This window comes from Eufriesea mexicana, unplaced genomic scaffold (genome assembly GCF_001483705.2).
Source record: "Eufriesea mexicana isolate 0111107269 unplaced genomic scaffold, ASM148370v2 scaffold39182, whole genome shotgun sequence".
Taxonomy (NCBI): Eukaryota; Metazoa; Arthropoda; class Insecta; order Hymenoptera; family Apidae; genus Eufriesea; species Eufriesea mexicana.
Window position 1 is genome coordinate 80,686 of NW_016945400.1, and position 22,531 is coordinate 103,216.

The 22,531-nt window shown below is 31.1% G+C and overlaps 3 protein-coding genes across 4 annotated transcripts; 1 reads left to right on the forward strand and 2 right to left on the reverse strand.

Annotated features, from left to right (window-relative positions):
- Positions 1-760: 760 nt before the first annotated feature.
- Positions 761-3,614, forward strand: ArgRS-m (arginyl-tRNA synthetase, mitochondrial). Its single transcript, XM_017909991.1, has 5 exons — positions 761-796; positions 1,662-2,817; positions 2,961-3,088; positions 3,169-3,392; positions 3,464-3,614. The coding sequence occupies exons 1-5, from the start codon at positions 761-763 to the stop codon at positions 3,612-3,614; spliced, it is 1,695 nt and encodes a 564-aa protein (XP_017765480.1).
- A 267-nt stretch (positions 3,615-3,881) lies between these two features.
- LOC108554647 (mitochondrial ribosomal protein S9) lies at positions 3,882-21,478 on the reverse strand. 2 transcript variants are annotated; one of them, XM_017909992.1, is made up of 11 exons: positions 21,377-21,478; positions 21,138-21,264; positions 20,909-21,012; positions 20,507-20,680; positions 20,338-20,423; positions 20,152-20,227; positions 19,939-20,064; positions 19,807-19,849; positions 19,488-19,603; positions 4,068-4,230; positions 3,882-3,988 (listed from the first exon to the last, which is right to left on the reverse strand). In XM_017909992.1, exons 1-11 carry the CDS (start codon positions 21,476-21,478, stop codon positions 3,897-3,899), a joined length of 1,209 nt encoding a protein of 402 aa, XP_017765481.1. In that variant the 3' UTR covers positions 3,882-3,896. The 2 variants fall into 2 exon arrangements, with proteins under 2 accessions (XP_017765481.1, XP_017765482.1); XM_017909993.1 differs by lacking the exons at positions 3,882-3,988; positions 4,068-4,230 and adding an exon at positions 16,235-16,332.
- LOC108554645 (transient receptor potential channel pyrexia) lies at positions 4,977-8,480 on the reverse strand. Its single transcript, XM_017909990.1, has one exon. The coding sequence runs from the start codon at positions 8,134-8,136 to the stop codon at positions 5,158-5,160; it is 2,979 nt and encodes a 992-aa protein (XP_017765479.1). The 5' UTR covers positions 8,137-8,480; the 3' UTR covers positions 4,977-5,157.
- Positions 21,479-22,531: the final 1,053 nt, after the last annotated feature.

The window sequence follows — 22,531 nt, forward strand, 5'->3', positions numbered from 1 at the left end:
TGTAAATGATAAAGTACACATTTATTACAATGAGAAATATTTTAATATAAGACTATTATGTTCACAAAATTTGATTTAATGGATCATATAATTGATTTTTTGGTAAATTGAGCAATCTATTTAAGGAACAGAAATTACAGATCATTACATGTTAAAAAATTAAAGTTTTACTTCTTAAATCTTTTACATTTAAATAACATACGATTTATTTATTAACATATGATTTATTTAGCTAATTATTTTAAGGTAACTTTAAAGGTAATTTTACAAAATTTTTTAAAGATTTATAGTAATTTTTATATAGAGGTTATAGTTTCACTATTATTTGGCATATATATTACTTTCATAATTTTTATAATACACTAATCTAATTTATATAAGTATTTTTATAATAATTTGAATTCGAATAATGAAACTTTTGTAACAAGTACTTGTAAAGCAAACTAAGGTAAGTAAAAGAAGAAAGTTCTAATAAATTAGACACGGTAATTCACATGCTAGTGGACTCAAAAACAGTACCATTTATTCAAAAAAAACTTAATACTCGAAAGTTTATAGTTCACACATAAACGTACCAAACTGTAATCACTGTCCCAATCATTAGATTATCTTGAAGACACCGGATCATTTGCGATATTTAATATTCGGATTGTTTTTGAATCTATTAGGGAATAAATCACTCTGTACTTCTAACAGTCATAATACGTTTTATATTTTAAATGTTAAAAAATTAACTTAAAAATAATTTTATTATCGCAGCATGAGTCGATTTCTAAGGACTATAATATATAACAAGGTATCATATTTTTATTTCATTATTTCGATTTGAATTCTGTATTTTTAAGCTTGACTCTATTATTTGTTTATAACAAATTAATTTCTTTACATATTTATATTATTGATTAAGTAGTTAGCAATATATATAGGTTAAGTAGTTTTATTTTTACATGTGGACTATTTGAATTATTAGGTTGTTTGAAAATAAATTGCGGTTTTTAGTAATATAACATTTAAAGCTTTGTTACTTATCAGTAACCAATGTGAAAACAATGTTTACTATATGATATATTATTTTAATGCATAGATATCATACTATTGTTTATTGATCATGCATTTATTTTCTTTGTTTAGATGTCATTTGTTTAGTTACGTAGATTTAACATTGAAGAAAGGACGAAAAACTCGTTTTTTATGTTAGAAGCAGAATTCAATATAACAAAACTTTCTTTAATATCAATCACGTATTTAAATAAATTTAACTAATTAGTAATTCAAAATTTTTCATATTTATAATTATCATTTGGAGTTTTAATACTTATAATTTATCATTTGGAATTTATAAATTTTAGAATCATAAATTTTTGTAATAGCGATTATGTAACAAAAGAATTTGTATTTCATTGGGAAAGTAGTATAAATTGAAAAGGTTTTTATTTAAATTAAGTAAGTTTATTGTAAGCAAAATTATACAAATTTAAATATCATATCTAAAAATTGTACTTTATTTTAGAACAATTCAATATTTTTCGATTAGACATAATAAAAATTAATTGAATATTTATTTGTTATACATGTTTATACCTTATAAACTTCATTTAAAAAATATTTTACACAAAATTATTAAAATCTTTCATTTTAAAATAATATTTATTTCATTTTAGGTTATAAAACCGCTACCAAATATAGATAATGTATATCATCAGAAAATGATGTCTAATTTGTATTTGAAATTTAATAATGAAATTGGTGAATATACCTTTACACTTTTTCTAAAAACAAAAGATTACAATGTACTGAATGAAATTAAAGATATAGATATTGATTTAAAGGATACTTTTGATACTGTTACAATTAACAATACTATTGCATGTTTCACTATATCAAGAGATAGATATGTTAAGACAATTTTAGAAAACAATGTTTCTGGTGTTATGCCACCATTACTTGTAGATAATAACAAAAATATTGTAGTAGAATTTAGTTCATTAAATATTGCTAAACCTTTTCATATGGGACATCTACGGTCTACAATTATAGGAAACTGCATTGCTAATATAAATAGTTTTTTACAAAATCAGGTTACAAAAATTAATTATTTAGGAGATTGGGGTACACAGTTTGGTTGCATTTATTTAGGACTACAATTAAATTCCATTGATATAAAAATGGAAAAAGATCCTATTGAAACATTGTATAAGGTTTATGTTAAAACAAATAGCTTGATTGAAGAAAAGCCAGAAGTACAAAATATTGCTATGAAATTCTTTAGAAAATTAGAATTGGAAGGGGACAATATAATTTATGAAAATTGGCAAACAATTAAACATATTACTGTTCAAGAATTGGAGAAAACCTATAAAAGACTAGGTATAAGTTTTGATCGGTATGACTGGGAATCTATGTATACTGTTAAAAATATGACAAGTATAATTAATAGAATGAAAGAAATGAACTTGATTACATTAGATGGAAATAAAAGGACAATGGTACGTGTAAACAAGAACAAGCATGTTCCAATTCTGAAAAGTGATGGTACAAGTTTATATATAAGTCGAGACATTGCTGCTGCTATTGACAGATATGAGAGAAATAAATTTGATGCTATGTATTATGTTGTGGATATTTCACAGAGTGCTCATTTTATTAGTTTAATCGAAATTTTAAATGCAATGGAATTACCTTGGGCAAATAGATTGAAACATGTTGCATTTGCAAAATTGTGCGGTATGAGTACAAGAAAGGGTAAAGTTATATTTTTAAAAGATGTTTTGAATAATGCAAAGAAATGTATGAAAAGCAAACAGTTGCTTACAAGCAGTAAGTTTATGTTATTTATGATTATAATTGAAATAAATAGAATGTAATCTAAAGAAATATGATAATTATTGAATTGTTCAAGTTAAATTTTAAATGATTAATAAGTTGTGATCAAAGTAAAACTAAAATATATAATTTTTTAGCCACTAAAGTTGATTCGAGCGATATAGATAAGACTGCTGATATTTTGGCTACCTCTGGTGTAATTATTCAAGATCTAAAACAAAATAAACTGAATAGTTACTCATATGATTTACAGTCAATGTTTCAAGTATGTTATTTAAATACACTTTGATGTCTTCATGAGTATATTAAAATTATTTACTACTAATGAATAGTTTTTAACATCAGATTAATGGCGATTGTGGTACGAAATTGCAATATACTCACTGTCGTTTATGCAGTTTAAAAAATTTATGCAATAATGAATTAGTAACAGAATGTGATCCAAGCCTTTTAAAGGAACCAGCTGTTGATCTTTTAATTACAATGATTAGTCAATTCGATGAAGTTGTGCTTAAATGTTATGAACAATTAGAACCATGTATATTAACAATTTATCTTTTTAAGTTATGGTTAGTATGAGTATATTGGATAGATATACTAATATTTTAAGTACACTTATTTTATACTATTTTTTTTTTAGCAAAGTTATCAATAATGCTTTTAATAAATTGAATATAAATAAAGCAGAACGTGACATAGGAAATCAAAGATTATTATTATTTTATGTAGCAAAGTGTGTTCTTGCTCAAGGTATGAAATTACTTGGTTTAATACCTCTAAAAAAAATGTAAGGGAGAAATGGAACTTTAGTAAAAAATAAAGATTTTATATATTACAAAAATATTTCAAATATATTTATTAGTCTATAAATGTATTTTTTAAGGTTATAAGTAATAAGACTGAGCAGAAGTTTAATTAATGATTTTATTGGTCATTTATTTTTTGTTGTATTTTTTTATAGTGAACATCCATTTTATTGTAACATGCATTCTATCTCGAAATGTTTAATGTACATTTTACAGGAATTTATTCAAATATATAAATTATGATGCGAAGAAACTGAAAAGAAAAAATTAACGTTTCTTCCACGTAAATTTCCTACGAGCTCCTTCTTGACCCCACTTCTTTCTTTCACGCCTCCTCCAGTCATTTGTTAGAAGGCCAGCTAATAATAAATATAATTTTTTATTAATATATATTAATGATCCGTAATGAATAAGCAATTAAGAAACGATTTTCCTTACCAAGTTTCATTTTTTCTATCATGTTAATATCGACAAAGCTTCGAAGCCCATATGAAATACCCCATCGAATAGCGCCAGCTTGTCCAGTACTTCCTCCACCAGAAATTGTTGCTTCAATATCAACTTTGTCATACATATTCGTAAAAATTAATGGAAATATAATCTGTAATTCAAAATAGATTAAATTAAAAATAATTTCTATTTCCTATAAATATACACAGTTTAATGCTCGTTCGAGAATCACTAAATTTTGTTATGTAACTATGTATATATGTATAATTACTTTATGTATAGATACGTGTCACGTGTATATGCGTGTGGACGCGCGCGCGCAAACGTATATATGTATGTATATAAATCAGTCATTAAATATAATTTGTAATTGTATCCTGTAAGAATAAGAAAATAAGAAAGAGGGAGAAAACTAGTTTAATTACCTAATTAATTTAGTATTTTTTACAATGAAATATGTCCGTTTAGAAAAGGTATTAATTCTTGGCAACTTTCTTCTCTTCGTAAAATGTTGCGAATGATCGTGATGATTCTTATATGTTCAACAAATATCATGGTTAGACAACGACGATCCGAACAAACTCGATGAATTAATCACTAAGTTGTTTCTTTAACAAATACTTATGAAATACAGACATTCGTCTTTATCATATAAATTACTTCTTACAATAACAGTAATTACAAAAATACATCGTAAGTATGCAAAGGAATCGTTAATGAATTTTCACAGCGAGAAGAGAGCTTCTTTAAAAAGTACAATAAAAAAAAGGGATACCATTAATCCTAATGTCATCGTTAATAAATATCCTTGTTTCTACTTTCACTTTCACTTCCGGTTTTCTTCCCCCGTAAGTCACTCGTCACAATGCTTAAACTTATGACATTTACATAGAAAGTTAAGTAAAAATTAATTGATTTTATCGGATTTCAATCGACGCATTAAACATCAAGATATACTTTCGGTCATTTACTAATCGTTCACGTGCACATTACTAACTAACTACGGTAGTTGTGTCCTTGTTTCCCGTAGATTAAACTACTTTGATAATTTCAATCAGTCAGTACCTAGCTGGTGATCTCAGTTATCTTTTTCCTTCGCCAGACTTTTTACAACACTTTCCAGCATTTTATTAGTATCTAACAGATGCTCCTTTAACGACTTGATAGTGTCCTCGTAGGACTGCAGCTTGTTGGTCAGATTCTCTATAATCAGTTGAAAATTAGAGTCAAAATATTCCTCGCTCTGTTGTCTCATTCGCATTACATGGTCACTCAGATCGATGTTATCGTCGTTCATGAATGGTATATTCTTTTGAGCAATTTCGTAAGCAGCCTTCAAGATGTCCTTCGGCAACCTCTTCTCTAAAGGATTCAATGGTTTCACAACTAGAACCTTTCTTCTGTTCTCCACGTTAATCTTATGATCGGACATCCATTTTCGAAAAGCGTATGGTATCGAACTATTGTGCAAGACCATCTCTGTGAACAGAATCAACTTTGTCTGGCGTACAAGTTTCGTGAGACCAGCGTGATTCCTTAATCCCTGGATATCGTGAACAGCGATCCCAACCAGCAAATTCATCAGGATCACTGTGACGAACACGATGAACAGAGTGAAGAGGATCTGAGAGCACACGGATAGAGGATGATAAATAACGAAAGGTCCATCTGATTCTAGATCTTGATCGATTTGCGTGATGAGTCCCTCAAAGTCCAGTTCTCCAGCCATCATAGCCAATACTTTAATGAGTCCCGTAAAAGGATTACCAAAAGATGGTTCCCCGACGAAAATCACGCAAAAGCTGATAGTAAACCCTATCAGTAATCCAGAATAAGCAAGCAGCAGCTTGGCAAATTCAAACTGTATATGAGTAAACATCGCCACGTACGTGCCAAAAGCTGGTAGTTGCCCGACCATCAGCATCAAGTTTGTCCAGGCACATAATATCGCGAATGCTCCAACGTAGTTTTGCCAATCGTACGTACGTCCCGTGTACACGAACGATGTGACGAAAACGCTGATTATAACAACGCCATCTAGCACGTTATCAATGTTGGAGAAGTACTGCTTGGCAGACGTGTAGACCATAAAACCGAATATCTTCCTGGGAATGGAGATGCAAGTGAAGATCAATAGAAGATACCATTGAATCTCGATTACTGGTCGTCTGAACAGGAATCCAGAGATATGTTTGCTGCTGCAGATCTTGGAGCTGTTCGCCTCGTCGTAGTTGTAACATTTGTAAGCTAACGCTGTGAGTACGTAGGTAGTCATACAGATCACGGTCATGGCATAGACTAAGATCCTAAGTAGATAGAATTTTCTAATCTTCTCCCATTTTAGGTGCAAGAAAGCCATTACCAGAGGATGAGACAATAGATCTTTTCGTCGTTCCTGAACGAACGTGTTGATGAAGCTGGTCTCGCATTGATTGCCGCTGGGGAAGAGCAGATCGAAGTGCAACCTCATCTCAAACTCTCTGTTATGAGGAACAGGCCTCCTGAGCGTTATCGAAGCGTCCAGTCTCTGTCGAAAGACCTGCAGAGATTCGGGTATCTTTCGAAGAATAATGTTCAAAGCGGACAGTCCTGCACTGGTGGTTGCACTGACGTCTGCACCAGCCCAGATCAGTACATCGACACAGTGAGATTGTTCGTTGAGTGCAGCCACGTGAAGAGGAGTGAAGCCAGTTTGGTCTGCAGCGTTCACCGAAGCACCATGCTTTAACAGAAGTTCCACGAGCTTCGCGGATGAATAAGTGGTCATCACAGCGAAATGCAGCGGTGTTCTATGAGCCCTGTCCACCGCGTTGACATTCGTCCCGGGAGAATCAAGCAGCAATTCGATGCATCTTATCGATTGAACGAAACAAGCTACGTGAAGCGGCGTCTCACCCATGTGATTCTTCTCGACGACGCTTGCACCACGTTCCAGCAACAATTTCACTATCTCCACGGCTTCTGCTCTGATAGCACAATGCAGAACCGGTTCTACTGCCTCCTGATAAAGATACGTGCTCGGTTTTGCACCATTATCCAGAAGTATTCTCGCCGTGTTCGGCGAATTTCCAAGAACAGCGAAGTGAAGAGGCGTATAATGATTGATCGGGTTCTTGTAATTGATATCAACGCCTCTTTTGATCAAATGCTCGATGCAAGCTGCATTACTGCTTAACGAGGCAGCGAGGATGGCGTTCATGCCGGTGCAAGGCTCCACGTAATCAACCTTCACGCCTGATTGTTCCAGTTTTGGTAGCAGATGCGCCAAACCGCGATAACAAGCCCACATATACGCTATATTCCTTATTCGTTCGCCGAGAGGTAACTCTGGTAACGTGTTGCATTTTTCTAGCTTCAACAGTATCTTCATCTCGGCGGTAGTGACGATCGACCACATGATCGATCGAAGGTCGTTACTGTTGATCTGCGACTGCCTAAAAACGTCGAGGTTATCGTAGAAGAGAGATTCATCTACCGGTGGAGGTGTGCCGGCATCGATTTCCACGTGATCGTTGGCAGACTCGATCGACGGTATATCGTCAATTACAATCTTCTCCGAGTTACTCGACTGTCGATACCTGACGGATCTGAAGGTGGAGGTCAATCTGGTTGAAAGATCGTTATGTGGATCCTTCAAATTCGACAAAGAGCAATGTATCGTTTTTCCATCGCGCGCCAACGGTACCCTTAATGTCTGCGTCGTTTTGTCGTTGACAGTCTCGTTGACATCCGTCCTTGTTGCAAAATCTTTGTCTTCGTCGAGACACAAACAAGAACGACGGCTTTTTAATCTAGTCAAAGAATAATGCCTGGTTCTCCTTTCGTAGTCGGCCAGCGGTTTCATTTTCGACTGGCTCGTTCTGTCGACATTTTCGTTCGCTCCAGCGCCTCCATCTACGATTCTCCAGTAATCGTTTTCGTCAAACGAGAGACGACGATCTCTTAAACTGGTTAACGAGTAACGCCGCGGCCTTTCCTCACTAACCGTGATCGTTGCACGCTGCACGCGAATCTTCGATTTGTCGCTGGTGCCCTCGTACATCTGTTTATCGTCCATTGTATGCCAGAGGAAGGAATCTTTTTCGTCCGTCGTCAAGATGTTGAAGAAACTGCGACGTAACACAAGGCACTCTCTACTATCGTGGATCACCTCGAAAGAACGTTCCAATCGTCATACCTCGACCTCACTCTTTTCTTCGTTTATCACGTCACGTCCCAAAGTCATTTAGATCACTTTAAGAGAATGCTCTCGTCATTGCAGCACACGCGATTACCGGTGTCACTCGCCCGAATGACTTATATTAGCCGCCTCGTATGGATTCATTCTATATATAAGTTCAGAGGAAAAGACATGCTTCCGTTGGAGGAGCCAGTACTCCTTCGAATAGGGACCTTGAACTTAAAAACTAAACGGGATAGGGGTCACATACAGACAGACTAACACTGCGGTAAACAAACTTTCTCTTGGCTAAATTTCAGCAAATCTTTCCCTTCACTTTTCCCCTTTTTATCGAATATACATCTCTTTTTTATTCCTTTTTGATCTGACAGGGTGATTGCTTCGTAATTCTCGACGGAACATGTATTTGTTCCTAGTTTTTCTTTTTATCACCTTCGAGTCTATCTGGGACACGCGTGTGCAGTTTGAAATTTTATCTTGACTTACTACGATGATTATTTGGTTCTATTTTAAATCTGAAAGTGCTTTTCTTTCAATTATTATGATTAACGTACAGCGAAGGGTAGCCTGGTTTACTTATCAGAAAATAGTTAAAGATTAAGTCTATTCTATTAATAATCCATCAGTGTATGCGATTGTGAATCAGTGATGTATTTTAAAATTCGCATTATGCAACTATTGTTACACGTGTCGACTATTAGCATTCATTATCTTCATCGCATGTTCATTATTCGTTATCGATATCTCAACGACACCTGTATGTACATTGTACCAAGATCAACAAATCTCCATGATGAAACTCATTTTTTATGCATATGGAATTACTGAAATACGTAATGAAAGATGAAATACAATTAAATGACAATGAGAAAACGTGTTTCGAAGTCCAGCCATTATGAAAATATACATATTTGTATTTCGATTATCACTGATTCTACTTTCGTATCTTATTTTATAGTCTTTAAACTTCGTTTAAAATATCCAAGAAAATCCAAGAAAAATTGTTTCCAATCTTCTGATATTAAATTTTTCCCATTTCTTATGCACATTTCATTTACATAGCTTTTCCTTCAAACCCAAGTTATAAGCGTGCATAAATTATTTAAAAATCAATTAACATATACATACACATTATGCATTTTTAATTTTTAGGAAAAAGAGCTATGAATACTCAAAGTCACAAGCTATAACCCTGATAAATCATAGCTGTTTATAAAATTTTCTAGCTCGTAACTTAAGTTTTATAAATTAAAAAACATTCGTTTCTTTATCAATCTTCCATTCTCTATCACTTCTCACTGTTTCGTTTCACAAAAACTGATAGCCTGAGTTTCCATAAAGGCCACGTTATTATAAATGAAAGAATTCAACATATATACATTTCTTCTATTTTCTCAATCTTCAATAATGAGTAAGCAAAAAGTCACATTATTATAAATTAAAAGAAATTCATCGTGTACACATTCACCCTGTTCTTTACCAATCTTCTGTCATCTGTCACTTCTCGCTGTCTTATCTTGTAAGAACTTCTAGCCTCGAGTTCTTTCCATTACATTTGCATATCGTTAAACTAGAATTTCGCCATGAAACTTTCGATCATTTATATATACATCCACAATACATCCACAAGAAAAAGTTCATCAACACACTGCTATCGAATATTCGCTGCAAAACGATCGTTCGATTTCTTTTAGGCAATCGAAAGGATCGAAGTTGACCGATGATCTATTCTGACACTTTTTAATAAGGAGAAAGCCGGTAGCCACAGATCCTTGAGCACGATCCAGCGTGTGGGTCAGCAAAAGCTGAAACTCCAGACGTCGCAAGAGTCCGCGAGGATGTGAGTCTTTTTGCAGATCCGCCAGTCTTTAAGATGTTCACGTAAAATCTAGATACACTCACAGGCCTGAAACTCAGCGTCCTTGTTCGATCCCATCGTCGAAGGTAATTGTGTTCTATCATTACACGGATTCTACTAGTCATTCGGTTTTCGATCTTCTACGAGTTAGAACCGGTTCCTTCGAGTGGGCTCTTAACTGTTCTGTGAATACCAATGTCTTAAATTTCAATGCGTCGAAAAAAAGCGGAACTTGAAGTAGGTTTACAGCCTGTGGCGATTTTTACCGAGATACTGCGACTTCTTACGTCGACCGTTGCGTGGAAGGAACAGAAGACGTAATGCAAATATTCTTCTCTCGTTACGAATTTATCGATCAACTGAAAGGCGATCGATGCCGTAGTGGTCTACACTAGAATCGGCTGACTTTTCTCGTGCAAATTAAATTTCTTGTAAAAATCGTGTATTTCTCGTATACGATTTCATCTTTCTTGAATTCTTCTGTTTCTTTGACTCAGAGAATCAAACACGATAGAGAGGATAGATGCCGAAGAATACCATCGAAAGAACCTGTATTTTACTAACAAATTAATTGACAGTCAGGTTCCCAGAAATGGTTGGTAAATATTTTCGTGTCAAGTTGTTAATGGCCGTCCCAAAAAGCCATTTCTCGTGAATTATCGATCAAATAGACGCGATTATTTATTGCGTACTTTTTGCCTCATTGGCAAATTCAAGCAGAAATTCAAACTAAAGGTCACCATTATATTCACGGTATTTTTTCCGAAGGTATCGTCGAACGAATTAAAAATGCTCGACGTGAGTGTGTATGTAAGATGAAAATCACTGTCATATTAAGCACACCATTTTAAACAAAAATATCGTGGAAGGAATTAAAATGCCTGACAAATGTTCGAGATAAAATAGTTGATTATTTAAAGATACGATTTTCTAAAAAGTAGATAGCGCGAGCCATAAAATTATGTTAATTGACATATCGGTCTACGTTTCACTTCCGTTTCAGATCTTTCTCCTTTTTGATACTCGCATAACTTGCGAAACGTGTTTGAGTCGATGGAGATATCGTCTGTCCGAGATATTCATAAGAATGATCTCAATTGACCTGATAAAAGGATCGCGTTAAGAAATTCGATGCATGAAGTACGATCAAAAGGATGTGCTTCCTGTAGAATAAATTTCGAGGAACTATAAAATCGCATTAAGATAGTAATTTACATTCCATCTTTGTTTCAAGTCTTTCTTTCTCTTTCTTTTCTTTCTTCTGCTTTTTTTCGTACTTGCGAAACGTGTTTAATCTTATAGAAATATCGTTCCCCTGAAGTATCCACAAGAATGTTGGGCAATAACATTGAAACTGCTGGATGTACAGAACAGACTCATAATATGCGTTAAAAATAAAAACATTTGCTTTCTTTCAGAGAGGTATCACATTTCGATTAATCAATATTATTAATTAATTCTGTGAAGGAAAAAAAATTTGTTTCTCCGGTAATAAAATTTAGATATATCTGTTTGTGGTATATTATGTCAGATGAAACTTAGTTCTATATTTCAAGATATTGATGTTCTAATTTTTTATTTTAAAAAAATGTCCTAATTTCAACTTAATTTTAAAATAAAAATTAGCTAAAATTGGGTAGAACCATTTGCATTTGCAATTAAAAGTTTTTCTTGAATATAGTTAATTGTGTTAATAAAAATCATATGAAATATAAAACATAGAATTGATGCCTTCAGATGAATATTACTTTCTAAAATAATAGTTCTTGATCATAACTGGATATTATCGTGAATTTCAATCATTTGTGAGCACTTATATTTACATCAGAAGTTGTAAACACATAGATTGATTGTGTATTATGAATAACGTGATTCATGTCGAAAATAAATACACTTCAAGACGCGATCGTGTCTGTACTGTCATTATACTGTGATTATTATAACATATTAGGAAAAAAATCATTTTCAAATATCTAAAATAGTAGTTAAATGGAACTACTCTAGAGTCAAACTAAACGAATCACTTTGAGAGCTATTGCTTCAAGAATATTCAATAAATTTGAGAAAATATGATGTAATAAATTTAAAAAATGTCAATATTTGTAGAATATATTTGAATAATCGAAGGATATTCAAAATATCACTCCTACACATTTTTCTTTATTACACCGTTATATAAATAGTATCTTACGAAAGACACCATTATATTTTAGTCTTTCTCTTAATATCTGCATTTAAACATGAGTAATTTCGAAACCCTTGTCAAATAAATTAATTCTACCAAAGTCTTTTTCTTGGAAAGAATTACATAAATAAACACATCAAAAATTTAATTTATTAATGGAGTTATTTTCAGATAAAATAAAGTGTATATCTCAAAACTAGTTTATTTATATGTCCTCGTACAATTAAGTAACAAATTAAGATTTTCTAAAGTTTAAAATATGTACTGTCTAATTTCATGATATTTACAACGTTTTTATACATTTCGAATATTCGTATAAAATATAAAATTAAATAAAACTGTTTGTTGTATTTAGCTTATTGCTTTAGTATTTGATTTCTATACATTTATATGGCCTTGTTCAAACATGGACGGAATTTAATGCATTAGCGTGTTGTAATTCAATATTTCACAAATATTGAGTACAAAATATATATGTATATATAAAAATATAGTTGTTATGTCTTTATTTAAATATCTCATTCAACATCTTTTGTTTTAACTTTTGTCATAATCGTATAAAGTCGTATGAATCTCCATGACACTTTGAACAGTTAAAGAATAAAAAATTATCCATCCATAAAAATTATCGAAATTCAGAAAAAGAAACGAAAATGCAATATTTTCATTTCATACGGGTTTCATGAAATTTTGTTTCAGATTACAAAAGCATGCAGAACATATATTTGATTAACGATCTTCTACAATAATCCCATGTGTGCGTTTTAATCATTTGGATTTTCCGCTTCGTATTCTCTTTACCAGAAGATTACGTCAGACTTTATAAAATTCTAGAAGTGCCTCAATGATCCATTCAAGTTGATTCTAATACTAAAATCACATAATTGCAATCTTTCATGTTTCACTCTTCAAGAGTAAGAGAAACGTATTAAAGTATTATTAAAATGGCATAGAATCTGTGCTTAAAATTCTTCTGCATACGTATGATACGTTTCTAGCGTCTTCTAAGGTCGACTCAGCGTTCCGAGATTTTTCAGATCATTCACACGATATATCGTGGCTATTAAGATTCCAAGAATTCTCAAGATAAACTTAATTATTCTCATCCTCTTCCTTATTCGCGTCGCGCTTGTCATTTACCAACGACATCACGAGATCCTGAAGAAGCTGATGGTTTCTTTCACAAATCTTCTTCAATTCCACCAATTCACCTTTGATCGTGTAATCATCGACGGAAACATCCTCTTCTGGAGAACGTCGATGAAAAGTCGAGTACGGCTCACTTTTTAGATACGTATATATATTGTTGCTCTTTCTGCTGCACAACGTTCCAGACATATTTTTACGCTCCTTCGCTATCTTATGGGCGGCGGACAACAAGTCTCGAGGCAATCTAGTCTCTCTGGGATTTAGAGGACGAACGGTTAAAACCATAGAGGTGATGGTAAGAGCAGAGCGGTCCATCGTAAAAATTTCGTTAGTCGTTTTGGCATCAGGCCTAGAAAAAGAGCTGTTTCAACATCGCAAATAAGCTTCGTTTGCCGAACGAGTTTTGCTAGTCCTGCTGTTTTTTGTAGCCCTTTTATATCGTGGACCGCAATTCCTACCAATAGATTCATTAATACAATCGTAACAAACAAAAGAAACAACACAAACGACAATTGTGCGGACACTTGAAGTAGAATCCAAGAGGTACTGCCTGGGTCGGTCGATTTCCCGTCTTCTTCCCTCGGGAAAAACAGGTCCTCGAAATTTAATTCTCCAGTCATCATGACTAAAACCTTGATTAGACCGATATGTGGACTACTGAACGATTTCGAGCGAGGAAAGATCACACAGAAGCTCGCGGTGAAGCCTACCAAAAGACAGGCGTACGCTAACAATAGCTTGAACACTTGTGCTTGGACGCTGGTGAACATTGCTACGTATGCACCGAATATCGGTAATTGTCCTATCATTAGCATAAGATTGCTCCAACCACAAAGCACCGCAAATGCTCCTACATGACTTTGCCACGCGTACGTTCTGCCCGTATAGATGAAAGAAGTGGCGAATACGCTTAGGATCACGCACCACTCTACCATGTTCTCGGCTTGAGTGAAGAATTGACGAATGGAAGGGTACGTTGGAATGCTGGTCAATTTACGGAATGCTTCGAGAATTGTAAGTACCATCAATGCGTACCATTCCATTTCGAGCAAGGCTGGATGTCTGTGAAGAAAACCGTTGATACCGGTGGTATTTGCACATAATGGTTGCTGAGTGTTGTCTAATTGACCGTGCGATTCGTTGTAACAGTTATGTGCTAGAGCAGTCATTACCCAACCTGTGAGTATGAGAACGTAAAACAAATAGAAGACTAGCCTGCCCACATAATACTTTCGGATCTTCTGCCATTTTAAGTGGAGAAACGCCTGGCAGAGTGGATGTTCCAAAATCTCTTTGTATCCTTCCTTCACAAAGGTTCCTAGGTATCTTATTTCGCCTTGTTGCTGATGCATCAGCAAAGGATGAAAGTCGAGACGGAGCTCCGCCTCTCCGGTTGCAGATCCATGTTGATGAAGTGTTATCGAGGCGTCTAATCTCTGTTTAAAGACGTTCAACGAAGTCGGCGTTTTACGTAAGATAATAGATAATGCGCTGGTCCCGCCTTTCGTCCTAGCGCTAAGATCTGCTCCATGTTGGATCAAGATATCTACACACTGGGACAATTCATTTAAAGCAGCGATATGAAGCGGTGTATAACCGTATTTGTCAGTTTTGTTCACATTTGCTTTCCATGTAATCAAAAATTCAGTTACATCATAAGCCAATAAGGATCTACCTAAGGCGAGATGTAAAGGTGTTCTTCCATCGCTGTCTTCTATGTTAGGGTCACAGCCACCTTTCTTCAATAATATTTCTACGCATTCCAAAGAATGAGAACGAGAAGCTATATGCAAGGCCGTTTGGTCTCTGTGATTTTTTAAATGAACGTTTGCACCTCTTTCTACCAGTAAATCCACATTTTCTACGCAGCTACCTTCCGCTGCAAGATGCAGAGCAGTGTCACCTTTCTTGGTCATTAAATCTAACTCGCAACCTGCATCTAGCAGTATCATCAAACAAGTTGGATCTCCTCTGTCTGCTACATGATGTATAGCAGCGTATCCATTACAATCTAAATTATTCAAAGTAAGATTATGAGTTGCCAGTAACTTCAACACATTATATGCATTCGATCTGGCTGCAGTATGTAACACGGTTTCTTCTCCACAAGGAGATTCTTGTTTGATTCCTATCTGAAGGAAATATTGAGCTACTTTACAAGCATTACCGAAAGCAGCATAATGAAAGGGTGTATGAGTTCGTTCCAAATGAATATTAGCTCCGTTAGCTAGCAAATACTGTACACCTTCCAAAGAATTACTAAACGCGCACAAGTGCAGCGGAGTTAGGCCTTGTCCTTGTTCAGAATGATTCAAATCTGCTCCACACTTGTACAAATCCATAATTACTTCCACTCTACCAAGGAAGCTAGCGTGAAGTAATAACGCGTTTGCTTCGTGTTGTTTATAAAACTTTACAAAATGTTCGACATTCTTTAGACTTAGTTTATTCTCCTCCAGATCGTCTAGTAGTTGCAAACGTCCACCAACGTGTCTCATGTGTTCCACTAAAAGATTCCTAATGATGTCTCTATTGACCTGTAATGTACAATTAATTTCTTCAGTGCAGGAGCTTTCGCTGGGACACATAGAGTAACAGTGTGGTTCTTCTATGGGTGGTGGTGACCCGTATTCCAAATTACGATCAGACCAATTTGTTTCTGTTTCTGTATGTGGCGGACTCTTCGACGCCAGCCATCGTGTTAAGAGTAAAGAAGTCATGGTCGTACGCTTTGGAGTATTCGAAACGGATACCGTTACGTCCTCCATGTCGACGACCCTCTCCATTTGTACTTTCTTTTTTGCTGGTGGCGAGTTCGAGGTCTGCGAATGGTTGTTCTCCATCCTTCTTGGCAAGCGCTTTACGCGATTACATCATCGATCTACAAAGAGCATTGTCGTAAGTAGCAAATGCACGTGAAGGAGTTCACAAGATATTATTTCATTAATGAACTCGATGAGGTTTCGTTAACGTGTATTGAGTGGAAAATTATATGACGTCGTTTTACTTAATTGATCGATTTATCAAAAAGTGAATTTGTCAGATTCGTGATTCGTACATTAAGAGATTATCAGTCGTGTTTTGGATCGTTTGAGGATCCTTTGAGAAAAATTCGGTTTCTAAACAAAATTTGAATTTTGATTTAAGCACTCGCAATATGTTTCTTATTGCGGTTTAAAAGTCAAGAGTCATCCTTTGATTTTGGCGATAGCCAGTAATTCATTGCTATAATTTATACTAGAAACTTATATAAATAACCTCGCATAAATTCTTGTGGTCCATACGTTTCTATTAAATCATGTAAATAATTATATCTTATTTAATTAAAATATGAAATAGATATTATAATTTTACAAAAGTAATATAACTTAATAATATCTTAAGATACGTCATATATTCGTTTTAGTAACTATAGTGTTATATAGCAAATGTTAAATGTAATATCATGATTTCAAACACAATTTGTTTCAATTATGTTATTAAGAGGCTTACCACACTTAACACACATAGAAAACTTGCGAATGTATACGGTATAAGTATAAAAATGATTAACATTTTAATGGAACATAATCATTGAGATAAAATTGATTTAATTTTTAAATATTTCTCAAAGTTTTGATTTAATAATATTATCAACAAACTATAAGACGATCTTTGATGACGCCTGACTCAGTATCATGCGAGACGCAAATGTCAATTGGAAAATCGGACACATACAGTGATAACTATGAAGTATTGTACCGTTACCTTTAAATTGATATTATTTATATACAGTTCGAGTCCTTCACGTATTGAAGACAAGAACATTCTTGACATACTGATTCGATTCTCAAAACATATTAAAAGTATAGGAAATGACGTTTACATATATCTTGTCCTCTTAAAGGATTAGAATCTGTGTAGTTTTTTTTTGATCAAATTAAAAAAAATCTATACTGTAGAGAAAATTATTTGGAAATATTGAACGGAATAAAAAAACAATTTTTAAGATTGAAAAAATAACGAATTATGTAAATTAATATATTTAACAGTAAGCATATTATCTTATCTTCAATTTTATCGTCACATATAATTAAAGTATAAATTTCTTCAAAGCATTAATTATATTTATTGAAATACTAGTTTATATAGACTAATTAAATTCTTCAAAAAAATTTAAATTAACTTGAACTGAAATATTTACATTCAAGTTAAAGATCTAATTCAATTTAGCGATAATTTCTTTTTATTCTGTTAAAGCGTGTTGTTGTTCCAATGTTATAAAGAAAAGAATACTAATAAATATGTTACCAAACGTCATTAAAAATTAAATTGCAATTACTGAATATTTGTTTATTTCGTCGTTGCGTTGACTTGCGTTGACAAGACTTCGTTGCATTTATTATGTTTAAAATTAAATTCCGTTTGTATGTACATGTGGTCTAAACATCTGCACTGTTTATGTACAACTTTCATTGTTCGAAATTAAATCTGTACACTTTAGATATTTAAAATTCCTTTTCGTAGCTTACACAAACAATTATTCCACCATAAAATTCATAGGATGACTCTCTGATTTAAAAAAAAAAAAAAAAAAAAAAAAAAAACATTTTCCGATTTTTCATCCAAACGCGATTAGATGTTCAATGTAAAACGACAATTTTTCCAACTTTGGCTCTTTACCGATATCTTGAAAATGTTGACAAAAATCGATCACCAACGTTCTTCCACATATGAATCCGATCAAACGAACGATTCGTACTGTTTAACGTGTCGATGTTATGATTAAAACATCACGAGCCTATCGTTCCATCGGGCGACTCGATTAATACTGAGCTCCAATCGAGCTTCTTGTACGCATTGTCTGTCCTGAGATCGCGGAGAGTATGATAAATCACATACACCAGAAACATCAACAATTCACATGGCCTCGTTTTATTTCCATTTGTACAGATTGTCTGTGCCTCTAGTTTATTTTGAATTCATAAGCTTTATTAAAACATTTCATAAAATTTTAATATCATTAATTGTTTAAAAATCCGAAATATCTTCTTTTATTAATCATTTAGATATCTTGTAGGAACTTGTATATTTTTTCTTTGTTATAAGTAAAACAAAGCACAAAAATAACATAACATTATGATAATAAAATATTTTAAATTTCATTTTCAAATTATGTATTGAGTGCAATATTTTTATGTATTCATTTTAAATGTAAAGTTCTTTTGAAGACAACTTCTTTGAAGATAATCTCTCTCAACGAAGATAATATACTGATTATATGTTCACCTTCTCTCATCCATAACATTTCTTTTTAGATTATTTTGTGTAATAAATTGTGTAATAAGATGTAATTATATCACACAAAATTAAAAACCGCTTTAAAATGGTCATTGATTTAAATAAAATATTAAAAAATATTATTAGAAAATTTAATATTTGTTTTTAACAGAAAAACTAATTCGAAATTTTTACAAATTTAATCGAAATTTCAATTTAAAATTCTACTAATTTCAATAAAGTTTTTATTATGTCTACTCATATCATATATATAAATATAATATAATATACGATATAATATATCGTATAAATTAATGTGAAAAAATAATTAAATTAACAAAAAATTTTCTTTAAAAATATAATAAACCATTGTAAATATATCCACGGTAAATAGTTATACATAATTATCATTCTAGATAAAATTCGATTAGAAATTTATACATTATTATTTAAAATTAATAAATTGATTTGATATTCTGTAACATAATACTTACCTTGATGTAAAAAAACAATATTAATTCATATTAATGTTTAGAAGACTTACCCATTTTTTAATTAAAATTAATTTACTATATATTATAATTCTTGTACCAGTGCTTATTTCTAATATTTCTTTAAATGATTTTGTAATGAAATTTTGATTATTTGAACGTGAAATAAATAAATATAAATTAATTACATGTAAAAACATGAATAGTTACTTAATAGTATTTTAACAGTAAGTAATTATCACATTTTAGAAACCAAAATTATTTAAACCGTCTTTTTTTAACTTACTTGTTCACGACATTGCATGTCTTTAAAATATGTGATATCCTGTCCATTTATAACAATATTTCCAGATCCATTACCTATCACCTTAACTTGGCCCCTTGCATTTTTTCTTGCACACCCTACAAAAATATTATAATTTATTAAATTTAATATATAATTAAATTAGTAATAAAGAAAAATATTCAAATAATAAGTTCAATAATAAATAAATAGATTGTTTTTTTGTATTAAAAATAGTAAACATCCTTATTTCTAAAAATAATAGTTCACACGGTTACAATTTTAGTATAAGTATAATACTATTAGTTTATTTTATACTTACTCTCAACAAGAACAAAAGGTCTCTTTTCACTGTCATAGTCAGGCTATAACCAAATAAGATGTATAATTATTTTCAGTAAAAAAATAAATAAAAAATAAATGAAAGGATAAAAAGTATTTAACATGTACATACTTTTGGAATGTTTGCAGTTTCATCAATATTAGGTAACATTGTTCTATATTTCATGATAAAAGATTCTGCATACTTTGATAGCGGATGGACAAGTAATTTAGATATACTTTTTATAAAGTAGATATACTAAAATAAATTAAAAAATTGAATAAATCTACAAAGTCATATTACATCTATAAAACAGAAATAAGAACATTATATTTGATATATTACTTCTGTTTGTGACAAGTCTTCATGCGTTAAACTTTCCAATTTATTTTTAGATATCCATATTGAATCAGACAAAGTTCTGAAATAATAATAATTAGAAAAAATATAAATACAAATATAAAATTATTATTTGTATGCAATTTAGAATCAGTTAAATTTATATATATAGTCAATAGAATTACAACTTACAATTTTTCTGCTGTTGAGAATGATAAATTAAGTTTCCTTTTCTCATCTTCCATTTTATTTAAATCATTTAATGATGCCATAATGTTCTGTATGTAACAAAATTTCAATAAAGAATATTGTTTCTATACAATTATATACAATATATAAAAAAGAGATTAAAAATACATACATGAAGTATTTCATAATAATTTGGTTTAGTTGTATAATATAAGAAATGAAGTGGTCTACCACTTTCATCAAATTCTGCTTCCTTTCTTTTTATAATTGTTTTTTCAGGATTTTGCATCATAGGGCGTGCTCCTATATTATATAAGCCAGACGGAAACAAGTAATTAATTGCATCCTGTCAACAGTAAAAAATCTTATACAAATTGAAATTTTATTACAAAGTGATAAATAAATTTAAAGACAAATCAAGTTTTTGTTTTATTTCTTTCTTATTTGTAATATACAATGTAAAATAATTAATGATGTTTGATCTTCATTAATTAAAAACATGTATACTTCAATTAACTTTAAGCTTAATAAATAAATTATTAATTATACTAATAGAAAATATTGTATAATTTACATTAATATCTCGTTCCGTAAAGTTATTAACATCTTTACCCATTATATTGGCTAAATGTCGTTTCCCAATATTATATTTGGCTATTTCTTCATTCATAGACTTGTCTAAAATAAATAATTAATTACAATTTAATTTATAATTGTCAATTGTATAAATTAATCTGAAGTATATGGAAAGATTTAATGTAAAATTTTTTAATTCTTTCTCTTGTAACGTATTTATAACTTACTGTAGTCTACAAATCGTTGAAAATATAATTTCATAGCTTTGGACATTCTTTTTTCGGGCTCATTTGTAGAAGTAGAAGAAATAATTTCATGATTGATATCTGTAGAATATGATTTAGAAATAACATTCTAAAATCATGAAATTTGTATTACTATTTAACGTTAGTTATTTTTGAGGTTATAACTGAGATTCTAAAACTACTTGTTAAAATAATTAATTAATATTTTAATGTTGATTTACCGAATGTTGTATAATATTTAATGCGTTTCCAACCACACCAAAATTATTAAAATTCGTTACATTTCGTACATTTATAAAACGAGTCAACGTTAATACAGCCATTTTCATTGATTAATGACTAAAGTTGGTCTAACTGAATAATTTTCATATCTTAAAAAGATATGAATTTGATAATAATATCAGTCTTTCAGTTATTTTTAAAAAATGTTATATTTTATAAATTAACTATTACAATTATTTCGCTTTTATCACTTCATACTATTATTATTGGAATCATTGAAAAGTAGATGTTTGTAGAACATGTCATACATATTTAAAATTATATTTTTGTAACGTACTTTAATTTTTACAGATATTTAATTACAAAATAATTAATTCGATACAAATAAATTAAAATATTTAATAATCAAACTAATTTTTATACTAATATTCAAAATGTAATATAAAATTATATTGTATATTCTTGATAAAGATTTTGCAAAATATATTGCATATTATTAAAAACTAATTGTTCTATCTATATTTATAGTAGTTATTATTTCTAATATTTTTAAATTTAAAAGGAATAAGTATACAAATGTTATAAATATTTGCAAAAACATTTTGAACTGAGAGATAATTACTATGGTATTATCAAATAATAACTTCTATATTAAATAAAAATTGAAACATTGCACAATTTAAAATATATATTCTTATATTTAACTATGAAACAATAAAGTACTAGATGTATATGTATAAAAATTGAGATCACTTTTTGTTATTTATAAATAATAACTTTAAATGTATATAAATTTATATGTACATAATTATATTAATATATGATACCAATTATATATATTATTTATATAAGAACAATTAGTGTAATTGAAAATATTGAAAGTTTCTATGCAATATAATTATCTTTTAATAATTTAATTAGTTATTTTAATAATGAAATAAAATTATTAAAATCATTATATTGAAAAATGTTTCCTTCATTATTGTAAAGTTTAATTCAAAGTTTTTTGTCATTATTCTTCAGTCTTTAAAGTAACACTAGTTTATTACATTGTTTTATTTTTCAAGTAAAAATTTATATTTTACGGGAATTGTACATTTTATTAATTTTATTTTAGAAACGTAAATAGAAAAAGTTATCAACAATATTTGTAC